Source organism: Chamaea fasciata, unplaced genomic scaffold (assembly GCF_029207755.1).
Source record: "Chamaea fasciata isolate MVZ Bird 193981 ecotype frontalis unplaced genomic scaffold, bChaFas1.0.hap1 SCAF_17, whole genome shotgun sequence".
NCBI classification, from domain to species: domain Eukaryota; kingdom Metazoa; phylum Chordata; class Aves; order Passeriformes; family Sylviidae; genus Chamaea; species Chamaea fasciata.
In genome coordinates, this window is record NW_027094102.1 from 8079954 (window position 1) to 8103323 (window position 23370).

The following is a 23370-nucleotide window of genomic DNA, read 5'->3' on the forward strand; positions in this document are numbered from 1 at the left end:
ATAACTCTGCTCACATGGTCCCCCTGAGCAGCAGAGCATCCCTCCAGATGGATAGGAGCCCCTGCTCTTCCAACCCCCTGGAGCAAAACCACGGTCTCCATGCTGGACACGATGCTCCCAGTCCTGTTGCTGCCAGTGCTCCCATCCATCCAGCCTGGAGCAGGGGCCGGGAGGGGCCCCAGGGACAGGCAGCCCCAGCAGTCCCTGGCTCATCCATAACCAGCTCCCTGCCCACACCCGACCTCTCGCTATAGCAAAGTTCACATCAATTTTCCTTCCCCTCATTTGTCTGTAAACCATGAAGAAAAATCACCGCCGTCTGCCCGCATCAGGCCGCCACCGTGATGTATGGCTGTAATAAAATCCCCATTTTGGGAGGCCGCCTTCCCGCGCCGCCAGCCAGGCGCCACGCGTGGCCGTGCCACCAGCCGGGCGCCACGCGTGCCACAGAGCTGTGAGCAGCCAGCACCAGCCCGGCCTAGACCCTTGCATCTTGTCTTGGCTTCACTGCATTATGGATAGGGGCTATTAGAGCTGCTATTGAGCAGCAGTCCCTGCGGGTGTTCAGGCAGCCGGTGCTGTTTAACCCCCAGATTGTGAGGGATAGCTCAAGGCGGGGCTGAGTGGGGCTGCAGCAGGTAGTGCCCTGCCTGTGCTGGGCACTCTCCTCACCCTGAGCTGGGGGAGAGCTGTGGTCCTACCTGATGTCCCTCAGCTCCCCCAGCTCTAGGAACAGTGTGCTGGGGATGAGGTGCCAACCCCCTGCTTCCCACACACAGAAACTTTCATGTGAGCACCCAGCAGCAGCCACAGTGCCAGCTCGGGGCCAAGCAGTCCTCGAGCACATAGGAAGGGACACCTACTAATGGACCAGGTTGCTCCAACCCCCATCCAACTTGGCCTTGAACACTTCCAGGGATGAGGCAGCCACAGCTTCTCTGGACAGCCTGTTCCAGTACTTCACTGCCCTCACAGGGGAAAAATTCCTCCCTAATCTCTAATCTAACCCTATCCTCTGTCAGTGGGAAGTCATTCGCCCTTGTTCTGCACTCCACGTCCTTGTCCAAAGTCCCTCTCCAGTTCTCTTCAGGCCTTTTCAGGCACTGGAAGGTGCTGTAAGATCTCCAATGAGTATTCTCATCTCCAGGCTGAACACTCCCAGCTCTCCCAGCCTGGCTCCAGAGCAGAGGTGCTCCAGCCCTCGGAGCATCTCCGTGGCCTCCTCTGGAGCCGCTCCAGCAGCTCCACATTCTTATGCTGGGTCACTCTCGGGGACGGAGATGGGGCAGCGCTGCCAGAGGCCGGCAGAGCCCGGGCCCGCTCCCGGTCCGCTCCGGCGGAGCAACAGCCTCCTCTGCCGGCCGCCGCAAGGGATCGGCGCCGGGACCAGGACGGGACCGGTCCCCGAGCCGCGACACACCGTGGAGGGGACGGGGAAAGCCGCCAGAGGCACCGGCACCGGCTGGGAAGAGCTGCGGGAGGGAGGTGGATGCAGGTGGGGAAGGGGCTGCCCAGACCAGGGGGTCCATTCCCCACAGCCCAGTGGCGGAGGGCACGCCAGGCTGGCACTGCCATGTGCCGCACGAGTAGCATGGGACAGCGCTGATGCCGCTCCACGCCGTGACATGAATCGGGCCCTCAGCAGCCGGGGCAGGAAGAGCGCAAGGTCCCCCAAAGAACCCGGGGCCGCCAGCATCAGCCAAAGGGCCAGGGCTGCTCAGAAGAGGCAGGTGACCCCCACATCACCACCACTGCACTGTGGCACATGCCACATCAGGGCAAAGGTCAACATCCACCCAAAGGCATGTGACCAGGCTGCTCTCAAAGCCCCTGGTTCCTGCTCATGTTTCTTCTTGCTTCAGACCCAGAGCTCTGGCAGCACCAAATGCATTCGGCTGCTCGGAACAGGGATGACGCACACAAGAATTTCCAAGTGGGAAAGTACGATCGTTGAGCTGTAAAACCCCGGATGAGGCCACAGAGGTCACATTGGCCTCAGCACAGATGCCTGCATCCTGACAGGCTGGCTTTGTCACCGCTTCCCAGGCAGGGTGTGTCCCTGGTGTCCCTCCACACACTGGGACCCCAGCTAAGGCCATTGTCCAGCTCCAGCACAGGACAAGTCTCTTCCACCAGCCCCCCAAAAAGCCTGGTTCTGTCCCTCTCCACCCACTGCAGGCCCAGCTGTCCCCTGTGCTTTGCTGCAGCCCTGCCAGTCCCCTGCTCTGCCCCACAAGCCAGGCTGCCTCTGCCCAACTTTCCAGCAGCACCTGCAGGTGCCCTTTGCCATTCGGTGAGGCACAGAGAGCTGTGCCTGCATGGCCACAGTTCAACAATGAGAGGAGACACAGAACAGCCCCCTGGTGGGGCTGCAGTCCCTTGACCATGTCCCTGTCTGCATGGAATGGGATGCAGGAAGCAGAGGTCCTGCTTGGCAGGGTCTCAGACATAGCACTAGCAGCATTGTGGGTTCCCCAAGAGCAGGGAGCACACCTCATCCTTGGCATGGTCACCCTTCAACATGCTCAGTTGGGCTCCCTCTGACCCCCTACACTTTTGACCTTGGGCATCCCAGGGTTACCTCTCACCAGTCTGGGAGCACAGGGAGGTGAGGCAGCCCCAGTGCTGACCCCGCCACAGCACCCATCTGCTGGGACATGTCTGCAGCCAGCGACGTGTCAGCACTGAGCCACCAGCCTGTCCCCACAGAGGAATGGTGCTCAGCAACGGGTGCACCCAACCTTGTGTCTCATGGAGGCTTCCCACACCCTGCTCCCCCTGAGGCCATGCTTACCCGCTGGGACCCAGCCGGTTGTCCCCTGAGGCTCCACTGGCAGACGTGGCATAATGCAGGCACCAGGCCAGGACTGGGACAGGCAGGATCTCTGTGTCTCTGGGATGGGCACAGCCCAGCAAAGCCACAGCTCCGTGTCACCCCAGTGACACACTGCCAGGACAGCAGCCCCCTGGGGAACATCCTCCTGAGCAGCCCCCTCTGGGTTCCTATCCCACAAATTCATCTGATCACTTGTCACAGCTGGGTAGTTCTGGGCTCCCCATGGCTGTAAGGTGACCCCAGCCATGGCCTCATCTCCCTCTTCCCATGAGGTTGCTGGGGGTCTTTCCCCCTGCTGCAGCCAGGTTGCCAGGGCTAGACAAGGCCAGGTAAATCATTTCTCAGGCTGTGACTGCCTCAGGCACAACTGTGACACGCAGCAGCAGTGAGTGATTTGGCACACGAAGGTTTTGCGCATGGCCCCTCCCCAGCCCCACACAGATATAAACCCCGCCAACCCACACTGCCCATCCGTACCTGTGGCATTCACCAACATGAAGACCACCATCATTTTGCTCCTGGGCATCCTGGCCCTGTGTGCTCAGCTGCAGGCAGCCCCTACGGCTGATAAGGGCAAAGGTGAGTGCTGGGGGCCTGGGGTGGATGCCTTCTGCTAGGCCTTGGAGCACTGCAGGGCTGATTGGGGCTGGGGTCCCACATGGAATGAGCAGGTAGGAGCAATCCCAAGCTCCAGAGCATCCATGCACCACGGAAGCTGCGGCCATGGCACAGAGCAGGGTCACCGAGGTCTGTGCTGCAGGGGCACTCTGGGCAGTGGGGGGCTCGGCAGTGGCAGGACATGGCAGTGTGGCAGGAGCCCTCAGCAGGTGCACAGCTGGACCTGAGGGGCCGTGCAGCAGTCTGTGCCCGTGGTGTGGGGACCCTGTGCTGCCAGCTGAGGGACCCAGCGTTTCCAGAGGATGGAGTGTCCCTCTGTGTCCTCCCTGTACTTGCTATCCCTGCTCTGTGAACAGTATTCCACCAGGAATGCTGTTAAAGCAGCAGGAGGCTGGTTCACTGCTCGGGGGCACCTCAATGTGCCTCTTTTAATCATTGACCACATTCCCTCAGTAGTCAAGAGACGTGACTCCAGCACCTTCCCTGTTGCCATGGAGGAGCCATGGTCACCCACGAGACTTGGGCACAGCCACCGTGACCAGGCTCAGTGGTGGTGGGTACAGCTCCTGAGGGATGCAGCATAGAGGAGCCTTCGGGGTCTACTGATCACATGTGCTCAGCCAGGATCCTCCCTGGGCATGGGAACAGCTGGCAGACCCCTGTCCTCCCCACAACCATCCTCAGCCTCTGCTGAAGAAGCAGGCCGGGAACACCAATATCCCAAATGCCATAGACTGGGAACAGGAGCCAGAGCATTCCTGTCTCCCAGAAGCCCATGCCAGCTGCGTGGGTTGGAGCTGCTGGCCCTGCTGCCAGTTTGCTCAGCCCCTCTCCAGGTGCTTCAGCTGGCTGGGGGCAGCTTCAGCTGGATTGTCCCCTCAGCAGCCAGCTGGGCACCTTGGAGCTGAGGCACAACCGTGGGGAAAACCACTGGTGCCCACACTGCTCCTGCCAGCTCTCAGCTTCCCCTTGGTTTTCCCTTCATTTCATTCCATGAGCTTCCATTTCTGGGTTCTCATCTGCTGTCATCCAGCTGCTCTTGTGTGGCCTGGCTGCTGGCATCCACCCTCACATCCTCCCAGTGCTGGCTGCTCACTGCCAGCACCAAGGTCACCCCACGCTGGGGCAGAGTTGTCACAGGGTCAGAGTAGGGCAATGATGCTCAAAGACAGCCACCAGCACAAGGCCACAGCCAAGTCACAGTGGGACACCAGTGACCCTGATGCCTTGGGAAGGCATCAACCCTGGGTGGGCAGTGTGGTACTGGCAGCAGTGCTGCTGCTCTAGAGAAGCTGCTGCTGGGTCCAGGTGGGCTCTGTCCCTGTGCAGCACAGGTAGGGGTGGTGCAGGTCCCTCCTCCCCATGCTGGTGTGCAGTGTGCTCACCTCCCAGCTGTTATCACCCCCATGCCACCCTGGCCAACACAGCACTGTGCTCCGGCCCTGGTGCAGGGGCCGCTGAGCTGTAAGATGGTTGTTTTCATTCCAGGCATCCCGATGTTGGCCCTGGGCCCACTGTGGGAGCATCCCAGCCAGCCTGAGTGTGGCAGGTCCCAGCAGCTCCTCAGCAGGTCCCCAGCCTGGAGGGACCAGGGAAAACAGCTGCCTTGATGATCTCCCTGCCACCCCAGGCCTCTGTCCATGTGTCTCTCCCACGGCTAACAGCGGTGACATGAGGTGTGGCAGCATTAGGGCAGGCGGCTGAGCACCGGCTCCTGTTCCTGCATAAACACCCGGCAGGGAGGGGACCACGGGCAAAGGCAAACAGTTACTGATTTACTGCCACGCCGCCGCACCACATTGTTGACTGTGGGGTTAAATTACCTGGAGACGGACCCCGGCAGAGCAGACGCCAGCTCGTGACTCAGGCAAGGATCATGTCCTGGCCCCTGCACCCTTGGCCCATGCAAATTTGCAAGATGCCCGGAGCTAGGGCTGCCTCCGCCAGCAGCAAGGGCACGTCACCAGGAACAGGGCAGGTTTCATCCTCCTGCAGGAGGCTGTGGAGGAGATGGGTGCTGGCAGAGTGGCAAACGCTGATGTGAGCAGGGCAGCCATGCCAGGTGGGCGAGCTGGGCCCATTCAAACCAACCCCAGCTTGACATTGCCAGGGGCAGTGAAGTGTCCTGACCCACCAGACGTGCTGTGGGAAGGGTATCCCGGACAGGTTGAAGGGACTGGGGTCATACAGCCCCAGTACCACCATGCCCCAGAGCACTGGGAGTGCATGTCAATGACTCATTCCCTGACAGCCACTGCGCAAACGGTGCTGTCGGATGGTTCGTCCACATCCCCAGTGCCGTGGGAGGCTGTGAGGATGGCAGGGTCCGTGGGACAGGGCTGCGGCCGGGCAGTAGCTCCTGTGGCTGTGGGAAGGTGCAGGGCAGCCCCGGGACAGGCGCCTGCCCAAGGCACAGGCAGTCTGGAGGACCCTTCACTTGAGGAGCAAGAGCTGGAGAACAGTGGCTGGAACAGGAGCAGGAGCTGGTGAGCAGCAGTAGAGCTGAGCCACAACGCTGTCCGCACTGCTGGTTCCTCCTGGCCTCGGGGCATCAGCGACCCGGGCTCCATTTAAGCTCATGACTGTGGCCGGGGCAGTGCAGGGTGAGTCTGACCAGGGACGGGTCATGCCCCGTCCGCGGTGCACTCGCGCCTGCCTCACTCCGTGCGAGCGGCACCCCTTCATCCCCACGGCCGATCGCCCCGCAGGGCATGGCGACCCAGCGCCCCGGTGGGCTCAGTGCGGGGCAGTCTGGGGTCCGGCGTGCTGGGGCCGTGCCCAGGGGTGCTTGGCTGCTGTTCCTGCCGGGCGAGTTCTCAGCATGGCCGCCCAGTCTCCTCGAGGCTCCCCCTCCCTGGTCGGCAGCCAGCAGCAGCAGATACCTGATACTCGGGTTGTGCAAGCGCGAAGGGGGAGCCTGGCCCTGCCCGGCCCTTGGGAGCCACCCGGAAGGCCGAGCCCGCCGGCCCCACCTGGAGAGGAGCTTAAAGGCCGGCCGGGCGGCCACAGCGCAGCCGGTTCCTGCACCATGCCCGCGGCCCGCAGCGTCCTCATCTTGGCGGGGTTCCTGGCTCTCTGGGCAGAGCTGCCGGCAGCATCCGCCCAGAATGACACCAGTGAGTATGAGCGCATGGCCCAGCACGGCTCGTCAGGGCACGCCCGGCGAGCGGCCAGCATCCCTCCCTCCCAGCCCCAAGGCAGCCGGCGTGGGGGCCGGGGCGAGCACCGGGCTGTGCCCGGCGCGGTCAGGCTCGGCAGCATCCCTGGACCCAGCCCTGGGGCCGGGGCAGCATCGCCCGGAAAGGGACGCAGCCCTCGCCCTGCCCGGCGCCGGCCGCCCCGCGCCTGCCCACGCCCCCACCTTTGCCTTGCAGCAAAAGCCGGCGTGTGCCCCAGCCCGGCGATGGATGCGGTGAACTGCACGGTGGGGTGCCAGTCCGATGGCGACTGCGAGAGCACCCTCAAGTGCTGCCCGGCAGCCTGCGGCAAGGCCTGCCAGAAACCTGACGGTAACACTCCCTCCTGCTCCTGGCCGGGCTGCCCAGAGTCGGTGCCACTGCCACGAGCCAACAGCCCGTCCCAGCCGGCAGTACTGGTGCTCCAGGGTGCAGTGGTGGCCAGGGGCCTGGGTGCCCGATCTGTGTTCAGCTGCAGCACGGGGATTGGGGGCTGCATGGAAGGCCAGCAGGCTCGGGGTGTGCTCCTGCTGGGCCACGCTCACACATTCCTCCTCTCAGCCATGCAAGGGCTGATTGGACACCCCCAAATGATGCTAGGGCTTGGGTGGAGGGTGGAATCTGCGCCGTTCGCCGTTGCAGCCCTTGTTGCCTGCTCAGCCTTGTGGGCAGCTGCCAGCCCGGGATGTGGGCACTGTTCTGTGCTGAGCACACTCACCACAACTGTCCTTGTGACAGTGACCCAAGGAGATGGGTGCAGGAGTTGTAATCCACAGCTGCAGACAGATGAATGTGACCTGGAGGCTCCAGTGCCTCTATGGCTGCCCACAGGACAGCGCTGGTTTGATTGCACCACAGTGGAGGGCAGCATGGTGCAGAGCCAGAGCTCAGTGACAGTGGCAGGCAGTGGGACAGCAGGGCAGAGGCCCCACACTGCTGGGCAAAGGCTGTTTGTGGGGCATGTGATCCTGGCTGAGGCCTAAGCTGTGTCCCCATGCCATGAGCAAACAGCCAGGGACATCCATGGCAGTTGTAGAGGACAGCAAGGCCAAGGCCTCCATCATGTCTGCATGTTGCAACTGTGCATCCTGTGCCAGCCATGTGTCCCTGAGTGGGAACACTAGGCATAGGGACAGTTGGGGACCACTGTGCCATGTGGCCTCCCTGACATGTCTCCATCAGGTCCAGCTGGCAAGGAGCACTAACAAGCAGAGCTAGGGGATGGGGGAAATGCCGGGTGCCATGGTGGTCCCTCCTCCATGGCAGATAGGGTCCAGGGCCATGCCCACAGCTTTGGGAGCTGCAGGGTGGGCCCTGCCCCCCATGCCAGGGCCAGCAGGTCTCAGCCATGTTCATTTGCCTTTCAGAGAAGCCTGGCACCTGCCCACCTGTCAACCCAGGCATCCCTATGCTGGGCGTGTGCACCAACCAGTGCAAGACCGATGCCAACTGCTCCGGGATCCAGAAGTGTTGCAGGAATGGCTGCGGCAAGGTCTCCTGTGTGACACCCATCCACTGAGGTCAGTTGGGTGCATTCCAGCCCCAGGGATCCCACAGCACCATGGCACGGCGCCTGTGCATCCTGCTCACAGCCTCTGCTCCTTTACAGGTGCAGCCGCCTCCTGCCAGCCCAGTCACAGGGAAGCTGCTGCCTGATGCCCATCCCACATGTCCTGGTCCTGGCCCTGCACCGTCCCCCAGGCTTGGAGCCTTCAGTCTCAGTTTTCTCCCTGGGGTTCTCTGCTCGGGGCGAGCCCCCTGCACTCTCACCAATAAAGCAGCTTCTCCCTGTCATGCTGTGGCTGCCTCTCCATCCCACACCATGGTTTCCTCTCTGTTCCATGCTGTGGCCACCTCTCCATCACGAGCCATGACTGCCTCTCCATCACATTCCAGGGATGCCTGGAAGGACTTGCACAAGCAGCAGCATTGACTGACTCTGTCATGCTTCCAAGGGTCCCCAGTCTGTGCCCTGCCTGGGGCTGTCCCATGGGTCCATGGCCCCAGCTGTCCCTGCACTCTGGCTCCTCCACCTTGGGTCCTCCACCATGCTCAGAGCACGGCTGTTGAGGTGCAGCTGTGTCTGTGTCCTGTCAGAGCAGAGGTACTCTCTGCTCCCTTCTTTGCAATGGCCAGGGGACAAACAGGCAGCAGTGTGTGCCTGTACATGAGCATCACCCAAACTCCTTGTGACCTCTGCCCTCCCAGCTTGGCCATGGCACCTGGCCCACAGCAGAAGCCTGAAGGAGCTTTCAGCAGGGCAACCCACATGCCCCAGTTCCATGCCTGCCCCTGCCACAGCGCTCTCCACCTGCTCAAAGCTGGGCTCCTGCTCCTGTTCTGCCTTCCCCTGGTACTTCCTGCTCTCCACAGGTCTCCAAGGGCCCTGTTCCTCCCATACCTGCCTGCTCCTGCTCCCAGCCCCTGGGATCAGAGCACGTGCCTCCTGCCTGAGAGGGGCTGGCACCCCCAGAACCCTTGCCCTTGGCAGGGGACAGAGCAGAGCCATCCTCTGGGACTGAGTGAGCCCCCCGCCTTGCCCAGCACTGCCCAGTGCCTGGTACTGGTTCCCCCTCTCTCTGTGGTGCAGGTGCAGGCTGTGCCAGCACACTGCTCCACAGCAGCTCTCCCTGCTCCACCTGTGCCAGGAGGGACCCAGTGGACACTGAAGACTGGGACAGGACACTCCTCGTGTGTCCCATTCATGCTCACAATGGTGTGGCTCTGGAAGTGTTGCTCAACCCTTGACCCAGCTGCTCACAGGTCACCAGTGACCTGAAAAGGGAGCTGTGGATGTGCCAGCCATGGGCCATGAGCCCAGCACTGCCCTGGGAATCTCCCCCAAGCTGAATTGTTCATGCCCGGCACTCCCACAGTCCCGAAACTGTGCTACCACGAGAAGGAGCAGCTTGGCTTGGCCAGCCCCCACTGCAGCAGGGTTTAAATCCCAGCCCATTGCCCAGAAGCACATCGATTGCAGCGCGATGCTGGGCCACCGCACCCTTCTCCTGACGCTCCTGGCACTGCTCACCCTGGCGCAGCAGCACAGCCCCAGGGACCAGGGCACTGCCCTCACCTTCACTGCATCCCCACAGGGGGCTCTGCAGGGACGCTGGACCCCCACGGCCCCACCTGCCCCCCCCAAAGGGGGTGAGTGCCCGATGGGGGCAAGTGGGGCCCCTTGGCCCCCCAGACTGTACTGCCTCTCCGACCATGGCTGCCCTGGTGCTGAGAAGTGCTGCCTGATCGGGAAGGTCTGGACCTGCCTCCTGCCCACCACAGGTACTACTGTTCACTCCAAGGGATGCCAGGATCAGGCAGGGGGTGGGATGTAAGCCGATGCCTGTGTTGGTGCCCCTGGAGCAAGCCCTGCTCCCGGGGACACAGCTGCATGGTGCATCTCCCTCTGCAGAGAGCCCGGGATACTGCCCCCGTGCTGGCAGTGCCATCGGGCCAAGCTGTGGGACAAGATGTCACAACGACACCACATGCAGCTCAGGGGAGAAGTGCTGCACCCGCGGCTGCTGCACCCGCTGCATGCTTGCTGAGCCAGGTGAGGTGTCCTGGAGATCCTCATGCCAGGCTGAGGATGCCTTGGGGCAGCTCCAGGGGTCTGCAGCCCCCATGGAACTGTAGGGGAGTTGTGAGCAGTGGGGCCAGGCTGGCTGCATGCCAAACCCTGAGCCTTCCCTCCAGCCAAACCTGGGTTCTGCCCTCGGAAGCGTGCCCAAAGGAGAGCTGCTGCCTGCCCCAACCACTGCACTGATGACCGGGACTGCCCTGGGGAACACAAGTGCTGCTTCTCCAGCTGTGGGTTGGTCTGCACCCCTCCGGACACAGGTACAGCCTTGCCAGCCCTCTCTGATCCCCACGTCCAGCCCACCACTGCACTGATGCTAGCCCAGCTCCCCCTTGGCAGAGCCCAGCATGTGCCCAGCCATACTGCTGGACAAGCCACAGCAGCTGTGCCTGGCCAAGTGTGCAGCTGGTGGCATCCATCCAGGCCCCAGGGAGTGTGTGCCGCTGGCTGCAGTGCCACACACATCCCCTGGGCACAGCCCCAGCCCTCAGGAGCCCCTTGCCAAGAGCTGGCCCTCAGGCTGCTGTAGGAAGGGATCCCCATGCCCATCTCCTCCATGACGGGTGGGAGATGGCTCTGTGTGCGTGAAAGGCTGAACCCCTCCTGACCCTCCCTCCTCCACCCCCCTCAGACTACATGCTTTCTCTGCTGCAACCAGAGAAAGGGTTTTCCTTCACCACTCCAGCTACTAGTTGGCATCCCATATTGAGCTGTGATTGCTCTCACTGGGTGGGACTGGTAAGGGTGTGAGGCTGGTGACTGAGGTCATTATGGTGCTCTGGGAAGGAAGATGGAGGCACGGGACAGGGACAGGATGGAGATCGAGGCCACGCCAGGAGCAGGACTGGGGACAGAATCCCAGCACAGCCACACTCCTCACTGTCACCAGGGAGCCACCGTGCTGCAGCGAAGCCTGGCGTGTGCCCCGTGGTGCTGCGGGGCTCCTTGGGGCCCTGCCTGGAGCAGTGTGACACCGACAGTGACTGCACTGGGGATGACAAGTGCTGCACCACCGGCTGTGGCCACATCTGCAAACCGCCCACCAAGGGTAAACCATTGGCACCCTGTGGGGCCAAGACTCCTGTGCCACTTCCCTGCCTGTCACCATGACCCTCCCAGGGGAAATGGGAAGCTGGGGACTGGGCTGCTGTCCAGTGGGGCAGGAGGTCAGTGAGGAACTCACCCCTGCAGACAGGGCAGCTCCCCCACCCTGGAGGGGTGCCCTGAGCCCCTCAACCCTTTCTGTCTCTGCATGTGCCACCATGGCCAGGTCTCTGTTCCCCTGCAGCAGAGGGTGATCAGGCAGCCAAGTGTCTCCTCCTGTGCCTGCAGGACAAGGACTGTCCCCTTGGCCACAAGCGCTGCCTGCAGGGCTGCAGCCGGGTCTGCGTCCACCCACTGTGGGGCATGTCTCCTCCAGCTTGCTGCTTCCCGAGTCCAGCCTGGAGGGGACAGAGGGGGGCACAGTGTGGGAGCACCACAGGACCCCCTATCCCTCAGAGAAGGAGCACTGAGGCATCCTCACTGACCACCTCACTTGCCTCTTCCAGGTACAGCGTAGTCATGGCCAGGAAGGACTGCACCAGGAGCTGCCATTTGAGAGTCATCCCCCACTCCACTGCCATTGCACCTGTGGGCTGAGCAGAGGTGCTGCTGCACCCCACACTCTCCCTGTGCTGGACCCTCTGCACTGGCAGGATGGCACCAGCATTGACTCCAGTGCTTCTGGTCAGGGTGCCTGGTACCCCCAGCCGTGCCATTAAAAGCTGCATGCTGCCTGCACAACCCCATGGCCAAGATTCCTAGCAACCCTGCATGAGGCAAAACCCTGCATCCACAATGGCCCCAGCTGCTCCACAGCACTGAGACAGAATAAACCATCCCACAGCCACCTCTGCTCTGGGTCACCATCCCTGTTCTGTGCTCTGATTCCCAGAGGAGCTGGCAGCCTGGGCTGTGTGCCGGCAGGGAGGTGCAGGCAAACATTCCTGCACATAGGCGCAGCCCCAGGGCAGGGAGAGGGTCCCAGTTCCATGCAGATGACTTCCAGCCATCATCATTCCACGTAACCATCCTGTTGAGCCTGGGGGCTGCATGATGTCCCCTCAGGTCATGGACTGGAAAACCTGTTCCGTTAGATTTCTTGTGCCAATGAAGGGTTCATTTGCATCCCAGAGTGTGAAAACCTTGTGGGAAAAGCAGTCGGGGGTCAGGACAGATGGAGGACCTGGACAAGGATGGGGGCAGGGAGAACCACCCATGAGCCAGGGGCCACGGCAGGACCTGCTTACTCATGGTGCTGGATCCAAGCAGTCCCATGCATGGAAGCTACACTTAGCTGAGGAGAAGCACCATGGCAGTAAAGCTGTTAGAAGTCCTCATGCTGCTCCCACTGCCATGCCAGGACCAAGCCATGGGGTCTATCCACAGCTCCCACTCCAGGGAGTAGAGGGGCGAGTGAGTGGGGCTGGAAGGAAACCCAGAGAGGGAGTGGCAGCCAGCTCCAGCAAGGATGGGGTGGTGCAACATGGTGGACACAGTGCCTGACCCCATCTGGCCTTCCCAGCCCCACAGGTCACCCTGATCCCAAAGCAGGGCTTGTGCAGAGATAAGCGGGATGGCAGGCGGGGCGCCGGCAGGTTCTGGGAACTGCCCCTCCTCCCCATAGGATAACCCGTTGCCACAGCAGGCAGCTCAGCTTCAGCTGCCCTGGCACTTCAGGCACCCCTGCCACAGATTTTAAACCAAGCCCCAGCTCAGCTCCAGACATGAACAACATCCCCAGCAGTACCATGAGCCCAGGAGTTTTCCTCCTTTTGGGTCTCCTCATCCTCAGCGCAGAGCCGAGCGTAATACCGGAGAAGAGCGGTGAGTACCAGGAGTCAAACCCGGCACAGGCAGCCTGGGAGCAGCTCCCTGCATCCCAGCGCCTGTGTCCCTGCCGTGTCCCCTCTGTCCCTGCACAGCTGATATATGCTGCCCATATGCCGACAGGGACCATGTCCCAGCTGGCTGCAGCACCTGCACCACTGCCCTGCTGCCTGGGGGACCCTGCCCCCACCCCAGGGTGCAGGGGCATGTGTGCATGCCCTCAGCCCCTTGGACACCCCATGCACCCCACGGGCACAGCAGCTGTCAGCTCCCAGCGGTGCCACGTGCAGCAGGGTCTGTGCTGCATCCAGGGCACAGACCCCTGCTGCCGGCCTCCCGCCGAGGCACAATGCCTGGGGCGGTGGTGCCCAGCTGCGGCGTGGCTCTGCCCACACCGAGACCACAGCCGGTGCCTCTTTGTTTGAACCAAGCAGCTGCTGTTTGCAGTGAAACTCCGGCCGCGTCTGTTTGCAGCCAATACACCGCCCGGCCCCGCCGCAGCCGGACGGGCTGTTGGCAGAGGCGGCGCCTGCTGCAGCCCCTGCTGGCAGGAGGAGCCGGGCACAGGCGCCAGCTGGAGCTCGCCTGTACCAGAGGCAGGGCTGTCCCAAGTTTCCCAGCATGGCCAAGAGGAGCACAGGGTGGCAAGAGGAGGTGGAGGAGAAGGAAGAGGAGGAGACAGCAGAATGAGGAGTGTGCTGCTGGCAGTGAGGATGCCTGCGGCAGCAGGATGCTCAGGAATGGATCCTGACCTCCAGCTGGTGCTGGCTCGGTGCTGGCTTCATCCTGACAGGGCCAGCGACATCCCTCGTGGTACTGGCGAGGGCACACATGGGCCTGTGCCACGCTGCACCATGACATGTCATGCTACACTGTGCCACACTGTGCTGTGCCTTGCAGGTCTTGATGTGTCCAACAGCCCTGGGCCATGACACAGAGAACTCTCCAGCCCCTGGGCTGCATTCCCTGCTCCAGTACCCTGGCCCCTGCAGAGAGACCCACATCCTGCTTCCTCAGGGATGGAGGATGAGGGGCTCTGGCACTGTCCTGACGTTGCCATCCCAACGCAGGGGACTCCCAGAAACCGGGGATGTGCCCACGGGACTTCATGCGCTGCTTGCGCCTGGAGTCCCCGCTCTGTGCCAATGACTCCAGCTGCCCCGCTGGTCTCAAGTGCTGCCACTGGGAGTGCCGGCTCCGCTGCATCCCCCCGGCAGAAGGTACGGCACTGCGCTACAGCCGCTGACACCACCTCTGTCCCGGGGCAGCCGGCACCCTTCTCCCTGTCCCATTCCCTGTGCAATCCCCATTGCTGTGGAGCAGCTCCCTGTGAGCTGCTAGCTGCCTCCTGACCACCGCTGGGATATGTGGATGGGGATAGGACACAGGAAGGGGTGCAGCCAGGGCGAGGCAGAGGGGTCTGGCCGGGGCAGGTTTCCTGGTGCTGCCCTAGGACACTGCAGTGCAGCCTCACCTCTCGGCCCCTCGGTGCTGCAGAGAAGCCCGGTGCCTGCCCAGCAGCAGCCTCCGAGGGGCTCACTGCCCCCTGCTCCTTCCCCTGCCTGGAGGACAAGGACTGCCTGGGAGCGCAGAAGTGCTGCCCGCTGGGCTGCGGGTCTGCCTGCTTGGAGCCGGCGCAGGGTAAGGACTTGGCGGAGACGGCTGGGAGCCCTGGCTCACCCCAGCGACCCTGTGTGCCATAGCTGTCTCCCTGACGCCCTGGCCCCTGGGGCAGCACACGCAGCTTTCCCTGCACCGGCAGCTCCTCACAGCTGCCGGGAAAACCCAACGCCGGGACGTGGCCGCAGACATCAGAAATGTGCGGGCCATGGCAGGAACCAGGGACCTCCGGGTAGGGATCCCCGTGGGGGATGCTGAATCGTCACACTCCTTCTGCCCTGTCAGACCAGCCCAAGCCCAGTGAGGGCCCCACGGTGCAGCCAGGACCATTCCGGGAGCGGTGCCGAGGCGACAGCGACTGCCCCGACACGCAGAAATGCTGTAACAGCAGCTGTGGCCACCAGTGCCTGCCAGGAGTGCCGGCCGGTGAGGCAGGATGGGACAGGATGGGCACTGAGGGCGGGGACACGGCTCCGAGACCGGGAGTGGTGCCTGGGGTAGCAGCCACCATGGCACAGAGGTGTGGCACAAAACGGGACCCCTCACCCCATGTGTGCCAGTGTGGGCTCTGCCAGATGTGAGGTGGGGACAGACTGCACAGCCCCCAGGTGGGCACTGGAGTGCAGAGGGAAGGGGACAGTGCAACCACCCTCTGATGAGGCCACCATCATGTTCTCATCCGGCTCCACGGTGCAGAGGACACCAGCCCTGCCCCAGTCACTGAAAGGCCACTGCAGCATCAGTGGGGATGCCTCAAGGACCAGGACTGTCCCCCATCCCACGTGTGCTGTCACCAGCTGTGCACCAGGCACTGTGTGGCAAACAGCCAAGGTGAGGGGGCTGGGAGCCACCCCAAAGGTTCGACAACCCCACGTGCCCTGGTCCCCATGGCTGTGTCTCCAAGCAGTGGTACTACAGCCACTCCACACCATGCCTGCAGGGAAGGACGGATTCTGCCCAGTCCGTGCTGGGCTGTTCCCCAGTTACGACTGCAGAGCCTGGTGCTGGCACGATGGCGACTGCCGCCGCGAGGAGAAGTGCTGCCTCCGTGGCTGCGACTATGTCTGCCTGCCCCCGTCCCGAGGTGCCAGATACGGGCAGGGGTGACCCCCAGCTCAAGGGACTTTGAGACTGGGTGGGGAAGACCCACTGTTGCTGCCTGCACTACCAGCCCCGCTGCCTCCTGCCCCCAGAGAAACCAGGCATCTGCCCGCTGGCTGAGGAGGCTCCACTGGCATCGTGTGGCACCTCCTGCACCAAGGACTGGCAGTGCCCGGGGGCTGAGAAGTGCTGCAACAGCAGCAGATGTGGCTACACGTGCTCAGCCCCTGAACTAGGTGAGTAGATGGTCGCTAGAACAGTGATTTCACCGGGAATGCTGCCAAAGCTCCTGCGCACAGGTGTGGGACGGCGCTGCCACAGGGCAGGCACTGCACTCATCAGGGCACCCCGAGGCTGCAGAAAAGGAGGTGCCTGCAATACATGGTGGTCCCTCCTCCTGCTGTCACTTCCTGCCCCTCCCAGACAAACCCGGTGAGTGCCCGAAGGTGAGGCCACAACACCCATCGCAGCCGTGCACGGAGATGGACTCCTGCGCCCACGACAGGGACTGCCCCCGGCAGGAGAAGTGCTGCTTCTCTGGCTGCGCCATGCTCTGCACCCGCCCTGCCCAAGGTGAGCGTGGCAGCCCGGCCACCAGCAGAGGGAAGCGATGTAAGAGCAGGGCTGGGACCTCCGCCCTCACCCGGGTCCCCTCCTCTGGCAGAGCACCCTGGGGAGTGTCCCCGGGCAGAGCCCTGCTGGGACATACGGCGCCGGCGCGGGAGCCCGTGCCTGGATGACAGTGTCTGCCAGCGAGAGGAGAAGTGCTGTGACACCGGCTGTGGCTGGGAGTGCGTGGCCGTGCCCAGAGGTAGAGGGCACAGCTTGTTCGGGGGGAGCTGGCCCCAGCCCCCCAAGGGCAGCCAGGTGACAGCAACTCGGTGCCCCTGCAGACAGCGGGGACAAAGCTGATGGCTGGTGTGTGGAGGAGTGCCAGGCTGATTCACAGTGTCCCTGGGGACAGCGGTGCACCACCATCGGCTGTGGCCACATCTGCATGGACATCCCGGGAGGTGAGAAGCCTGGCCTGCCAGCCAGGCCCTCCCGGGGCCATGTGTGGCTGCCCTGGAGTGCCCCATGTTGAGGTGCCCCAGGTGAGATATCTCCCAGCTGGGTGATTACCTTGCAGGCAGAGTGGGAGTGTGCCCCATCCCCAAGGGGGGCACGTGCATGGACCTGTGCGACTTCGATGAGGAATGTCCCTGGGGCCACAAGTGCTGCAGTAATGGCTGTGGCCATGTCTGCACGCCAGCCTCTCTGCAAGGTCAGCCCCTCACACCCACCCAGCCCTGCAGGGACAGGGCCCCTTGGCACCCACCCCAGGGCATCCTGGCCCTTCATCCCCAATGAGGACCCCTCACCATGACCACACAGGAACCCTGAGCTGGGTCTGTCAAGGCAGCTGTACCTGTGGGGGTCTCACACCCTCCACAGATATGATCTGCCCCCATCCTTCTTTCCATGCCTCTCCCTCTTTCTGTGCAAGTGATGAGCACTCAGCTTAGTCACCAGGTGACCGTCCTCCCCTGCCCACAGAGCGTGACACTGTGGCTGTGCCCCGGCCCAGTGCTGAGCGGTGCTCAGAGGAGTGTGAGGCCGACTCACAGTGTCCCTGGGGACAGAGGTGCACCCGCACCTCCTGTGGCCGTGTCTGCATGGACACTCCTGGAGGTGAGGCACAAGAGACCCAGTGTTGCCCCAGGAGATGTGGGGTGTCTCAGCCAGGTGGTCCACGGCAGGGTGCTATGCCCTGCAGGCAGAGGTGGAGCATGCCCCATGCCTGGAAACAGTGGGATCTGCCTGGACCTGTGCAGGCTCTATGAGGAGTGTCCCTGGGGGCACAAGTGCTGCAGTAATGGCTGTGGCCATGTCTGCATGCAGGTGCCTGGAGGTAAAGAGGCCTATGGCCACCATAGGGGGACCAGCACCAGGGCCAACACTGGGTCATGCAGGGTGCCAGCTGACCTGCATGAAGGGCGCAGCCCTTGACATGGTCCTAGCTCAGCATCACTGTGAGGCCAGTTCCCACTGCTGCCCTATTGCTCTGCTCCCAGCAGATGCATTTGCAGGGTGAGGGGATCTGAAGTGATGCGGAGTGGGATGGAGCTCTCATGGAGCTGGCCAGCATGGCTGCCATCATGGCCACTGGTCCCTCACTCCTGCAGTCTCACTGCTCCCTAAAAGTACATCCTCCTTTTCAGATGCTGTGTGATGGGAGAGCAGCTCCTCTGCAGCAGGAAGATGCCTTCATTAGGGGACATGGGACTGCCATGAGCCCCAGCTGGCCTGTCCCCTCCCCACCAACTCCAGCAATAAAGTGTGTGCTTGATTGCCCCCAGCTATCCCATGTGGTCCTGGAGTGGCCATGAAATCACCTGAGGCCTCCAGGGCCAGGAGGTTCAGCCGGAGTTGGTGACACAGGGCCAGTGAAGCAGTGCAGACACAGACCCGGGTCGGGGCAGGCTGGGGACAGGCACCACCCCAGGCATCCATCGAGGCAGGAGCTGTTCCTCCTCCCTTCAGTGGCTTCAGCTCCCAGTCAGGTCATGTTGGTGGCTTGAAGGCAGGGTTGGGCTGGGAGCCCATCTGGCAATGGGAGCTGTGGGGTGGTGGCTGGGTTGAGCCCTGCCATGCCATGCTGCTGGAGGCACCCACCGCCCAGTCCCCATGACGAGTGCCCAGAGGGATGGAAGGACAGCACAGGCAGGAAGGACCAGACCCAGACGTGCTCATCCAGGGACCTGTCCTTGTATTGTCACAGTCCAAGGGGAGGGACAGGCTCCTCGGCTCAGGCACCACGCATAGGAGGGGGCATCCATGCTGGCATGGACACATGTCCTGTCCTTATGCCAGTGAGCATCCCAGGTATGCCACAGTCCCCAGCATGGCCACCCTGACCCACAGCCCTCATTGCCACCAGCCCCATGGTCTCCCTGTAGGGTCATAGTTATGGCCACCAGCAGCAGCTTGCCCCAGGCAGGGGCTGTGCAGAAGCCACCACTTCCCAGGCCAGCACTACCAGGCACCTGGAACTAAGAGCTGGGGCATCAGGAGAGGGGCCGGGAGCAGCTGCCATCAGTGGCCCATGGCCCACAGCACATTGCTAGTTACTGACGTGGGAACAGGCCTGGAAGCACTCGCCCATGGTCTCAAAGTTGTTCATGTTGCCGCCGCAGCCGCCGTAGATGAACTCCTCACATCTCTGGCTGGAGGCATTGAAGAAGAAGCGGCGGAAGAGCGCCTTGCAGTTCCCACAGACTGAGGGCAGGTAGCAGAAGTCTGCATGATCCAAAGGGGACAGGCTCAACCAGGGCAGGGGGGGACACCACCGTACTCAGCGCTCTCAGGCCCTCAGACAGCTCTGCACAGCTCTGGTTCCTTTTTACTGCCATACCCTTCGTGCCAGCACACCTTTGTGCCAGCTCTGCACCCACCTGCCTGTAGCCCTACACACCAGTAGCTTCCCCATAGCACAGTGTCGTGACCCCTAGGGTCTGAAAGACCCATCAAGAGCTCAGGAGCACCCCAGGGACTTCCCAGTTTGCTACCCCATGTCAGCCAATGCCCCTCCTGTCACCCACCCCTGTGAATTCCATGCTGCCATTCCAGAGCCCCACCACCACAGCACTGAGTCCTCACCCAACACTGGCTCCTGGCATGTGTAGCCACACTTGCTGGGACAGCACTTGGTGACTCCATGGCAGTCAGCATCGCTGGTGCAGTGCGAACAGGAGGCACCCATGTGGCAAGAGCCACAGTCCTTGTCCAGCAGGTCCTCCACCTCTGAGATGTGGTAGCAGTACCCAGGCTTGGCTGCAGGACACACGCTGGTGAGAGGCACAGAGCAGGAGCCACAGCAGCCCCCCAGTGCCCCGGGCTCCCACAGTCCCACACTCGTAGGCACCTGGCAGCATATGGGACAGTGGGAAGCACTGGGCAACAGCAGCACCCAAAGCATCCCCATTCCCAGGCCATGACCTGGCCACACTCACCCATCCCCAGCTCCTGTCGTCCAGCTGTGTGGGGGGCCAGGCTGGATCGCTTGGCAAGGGGGAGCAGGGCAGCAAGGAGGAGAAGACGGCCAGGTGGCAGCTCCATGGTTCCCTGGATGGCCAGGTCTGGCCCCGGGTGTGGTGGGCTGGGATTTAAGGTGTGCAGGCGGGGCGGAGGGAGCAGGGCTCATGCCTAAACCCAGCTAATTCCTGCCATGCAGGTAATGAGCCACACCCAGGCTTGGCGTGGTCTCTGTGGTGGCATCCTGGCCACAGCCCTCGAGCTGGGGGGACCGGTAGGACGGGACAGATGTCCCGGCACAGCCCTTTGGGAGCCCAGCTGGGTGGCAGCAGCACTAGTAGGACAGCACTGGGTGGGGACAGCACTAGTGACTGCCACAGCCTCCTGGGGACAAGCCTTTGTTGGGGACAGAGATGGGAAAGTTGGCACTGGCCTCTCCATTGCCAGGGATCATGACAGTGCCATGCCAGCTCTGGCGCAGCCGTCAGCCAGGGAAGGGTTGGGGCATGGCACACTGCAGTAACGCTCTCCCTGTGCTCCCTGTGGTGCAAGTCCTGGGGAAGGGTTGTGCCAGAGCTGTATCCCTTCATCGCTTTCTCCCGTGCTCGCTCACATCTGACAGAGAGCAAACCGGGCAGGATGGGCCCACACAGGGCTGAGCCCATGGGTAGCACCTCACTGCCTACCATTGTAGCCATGGAAGGCAGGTCCTGCTGGACAGTGATGCTCCCATCCATTCCCATCTTCTGTCCCTTTGCCACCTCCTTCATCACCCTCTCTCGGTTTGGGGCGGTCCCCTTCACCTGCCGCCTCCCGTGGAACACCAGCGCGGAGCCGTGTCCTGTGCCCTCCGGCAACCCCCTTCTCCTGGCAGGGGTCCAGCGGCTGCATCGTGCCTGGGTGGCCCCTGGGGCTGGGACACGGCTCGCAGCCGCCTCAGCTTCCAGGCGAGGGGCCGGGCCCACGGTAGCGCAGGGCCCCGGGCGCTGAGCTGGGAGGCACCTGCCGGCATCCGTGGGCAGGCGTGGGTGAAACCTGCCAGAAGGAGGGAGAAACAGATTAAGATGTTCCCATTCAGCAGGAATAATTGTCTTGCCTTCCTAATTACTGCCGTAATTACTGTCCCAAGGGGGAAGCGGAGGGCGAGGGAAGCTCCGTGGGGAGGGGCCAGGAAAGTCGGAGTCGGGGTGGGGTTTGGAGGGCGGTGTCACCCCCCGCCCGCGCCCCTCGCCCACGCCCCACCGCGGCTTTTCCTGCCTCTCCTCCAAAGCCCCGGGATGAGGCCCTGGCAGTGTCCCCGGCACGGGACACGGTGACGTGGCCCGTCCTGAGCAGGGGTGGGAGCAAATCCCGAGGGACGTGCCGGAGGCGGTCGGGGATGCAGAGTCAGGGTGGGCAGCGGGAAAGATACCCTTGCGCAGGGACTTAGCGGCCACCCTCGGTGGCTACAGCGCCAAAATCCACCGAGGCTGAATTTTTCCTGCTGTCTCCCAGGGGATTCGCAGCGACCGGGTGATCACTGGACCGACCGACGGCGACTTCCAGAGCAGCCCCGCCTGTCCGTGCACCGGCAGTGACACCATGGCCAGGCTGGGACAACATCACGGTGGGTGCCGGGACAGTCCCAGAGACATGGGGGGTGCTGCTCCCAGGTAGATGTTGAGGTTTCACATGACAGAAAACCACTCCCAGAGGAGGACCTGTGTCGTACCCCCTTGTCGTGCCCCGACACCAGGGATCCGCAGGGTAAGCAATGGGTGCAGCCGTGAGGGGAGAGCCGCCAGCCAGACCTCCTCTATCCAGGAATGCGGCAGCTCCCAGGAATGCGGCACCCAACAGGGACGGAGACAGAGAGACAGCGTTGTGCCGCTGGGACGATGTTCCTGTCCAGGCCGGGGCACACGGCCGGAGCGGTGCCGGGGTCAGAGCGGGAGCACAGACTGTGCTGCACACGCACACACACGTGCCCACACCTGGCTCCCACGTGCGCACACACAGGCACACATGTGCAGAGTCCCTGAGCCCTCCTGCCGCTCCCAGGGACGGGCACTCCCGGAAAGGACTGTCAGGGAAAGCCCCGGCAGCTCCCGTGCCGTCCTTGCGACACTCTGCCGTGTCCAGTGCGGCCAATTCCTTGGAAGGGGCAGAGACAGCTTGAGCACCGTGTGACGGCAATCTGAGCACCCACTCTGCCTCCGGCAAGGACACGGGACTGGTTGCTCCAGCCCTGCGGTCTTGGCGCCCACACAAAGCCCCCACCCCCCTGTCCCCAGCAGCCGGACTCCGTGGCCCTGGACCTTTCCTGGTCTCCAGGTGTTGGGCCAGCTGGGCAGCGGCTGGCCGAAGATGCAGGGCTGAGGGGCCGCTGGCAGCGTGGGGCTGTGGACCGTGTCCGGTCACAGGACGTCCCTCAGGAGCCAGCCATTGTTCCCAGAGGCAGAACAATGCCCGGAGAGCTGCCAGGGCACCACGGGCTGCTCCACAGCGCCCGGCCCGGGGAGCCTCCTCCACTGTGTCACCAGGCCAGCCCCAAGTGGGATCCCCTGGCCCTTTGCTGCTGCCGGCCCCGTGCCTGTCTGCTGCAGAGGGAAATTGCACTGCCTGCTCTTGTCTTGCAGCACAGCACGGCTCTCTTGAGGCTGCACGGAGCCCAGCACCAAGCAGCAGCACCTTCCTGCCTCCCCCGAGGCTTGTCCAGCAGCAGCTGCCTGCAGGAGGGAGGGGACGGGAGGGTTCATGCTCGAATGGAGCGTGTCAGGCACTGGAGGATGGGCCAGGTCATGGGCACCAACCTGCTGCCCCAGGAGGATTTAAACCCCTGCCTGTGCCCAGAGAGGTGGCCCCCCGACTGCCCATCCATGCCATGCGGCTGCTGTCACTGCTCCTGCTCCTGGGGCTCTGCTGCCTCTGGGCCCGGCTGGTCTCCCCAGGTGAGTGTGGGTGGGCACAGGTGGGCACAGGTGGATGTGGGAGCCGATGGAACAGTGCTGCAGGTGGATGTGTGGCCATGGGCACAGAGACCACTGTGACCATGGCTGGGAGTGAAGCATCCCACCTATGCTGTTTCCCCTACATCTTTGCATGCTGCAGAAATCACCACCAAACCCCCCCCCCCAGCTCCCTGGGAAAGCTGTCTGGGGTCTCTGGAGCCCTCACCCCCAGGGTCCCACTGTGGGGCTGACAGATGTGCCCAGTCATGCTACAGAGTGAGGGCCTGACAATGGATTCCTGTCTTTCCCAGACTTCACCTAGCCCTCATCTGGACCTGGACCAAGGAGCCAGTCTGTGCAGCCAACCCTCACCAGACAGCCAGACAACAGATGGACAGCTGGACAGCCAGCCATGGAGGGGCTCCATCAGCTGCTGGATAATCACCCAGCCTCCCGATCCCACCTCAGCATCCTCACCTCTGTGCTTACCATAGGGGTCTCTGTGCCCCCCACCCCCCAGTAAACCCAGTCTGTGATGAACCATGTCTGGCTCCTGCTGCATCTGTCTCCTGGTGGGCCCCCACCAGCTTCTGAGAGACCTTCAGTCCCTGTGGGAGGGATGGG

The 23370-nt window shown here is 63.0% G+C and overlaps 3 protein-coding genes and 1 long non-coding RNA gene across 4 annotated transcripts; 3 read left to right on the forward strand and 1 right to left on the reverse strand.

Annotated features, from left to right (window-relative positions):
* The first annotated feature begins 6275 nt into the window (after positions 1 to 6275).
* Positions 6276 to 8422, forward strand: LOC136298288 (WAP four-disulfide core domain protein 2-like). The gene is made up of 4 exons (XM_066198925.1): positions 6276 to 6570; positions 6829 to 6963; positions 7998 to 8150; positions 8240 to 8422. The coding sequence occupies exons 1-3, from the start codon at positions 6276 to 6278 to the stop codon at positions 8147 to 8149; spliced, it is 582 nt and encodes a 193-aa protein (XP_066055022.1). The 3' UTR covers position 8150; positions 8240 to 8422.
* Positions 8423 to 12978: 4556 nt separating this feature from the next.
* On the forward strand, positions 12979 to 17791 carry LOC136298491 (uncharacterized). The gene is made up of 13 exons (XM_066199231.1): positions 12979 to 13078; positions 14152 to 14301; positions 14579 to 14722; positions 14987 to 15127; positions 15398 to 15532; positions 15642 to 15785; positions 15895 to 16038; positions 16226 to 16375; positions 16467 to 16613; positions 16696 to 16815; positions 16932 to 17066; positions 17339 to 17473; positions 17559 to 17791. The coding sequence occupies exons 1-13, from the start codon at positions 12979 to 12981 to the stop codon at positions 17789 to 17791; spliced, it is 1878 nt and encodes a 625-aa protein (XP_066055328.1).
* A 743-nt stretch (positions 17792 to 18534) lies between these two features.
* On the reverse strand, positions 18535 to 19906 carry SPINT4 (serine peptidase inhibitor, Kunitz type 4). Its single transcript, XM_066199189.1, has 3 exons — positions 19795 to 19906; positions 19442 to 19615; positions 18535 to 19081 (listed from the first exon to the last, which is right to left on the reverse strand). The coding sequence occupies exons 1-3, from the start codon at positions 19898 to 19900 to the stop codon at positions 18906 to 18908; spliced, it is 456 nt and encodes a 151-aa protein (XP_066055286.1). The 5' UTR covers positions 19901 to 19906; the 3' UTR covers positions 18535 to 18905.
* A 1178-nt stretch (positions 19907 to 21084) lies between these two features.
* LOC136298282 (uncharacterized) lies at positions 21085 to 23289 on the forward strand. The gene is made up of 4 exons (XR_010723283.1): positions 21085 to 21207; positions 21311 to 21422; positions 22435 to 22746; positions 23058 to 23289. It is a non-coding gene; the product is annotated as an uncharacterized lncRNA (long non-coding RNA).
* The last annotated feature ends 81 nt before the right edge of the window (positions 23290 to 23370 follow it).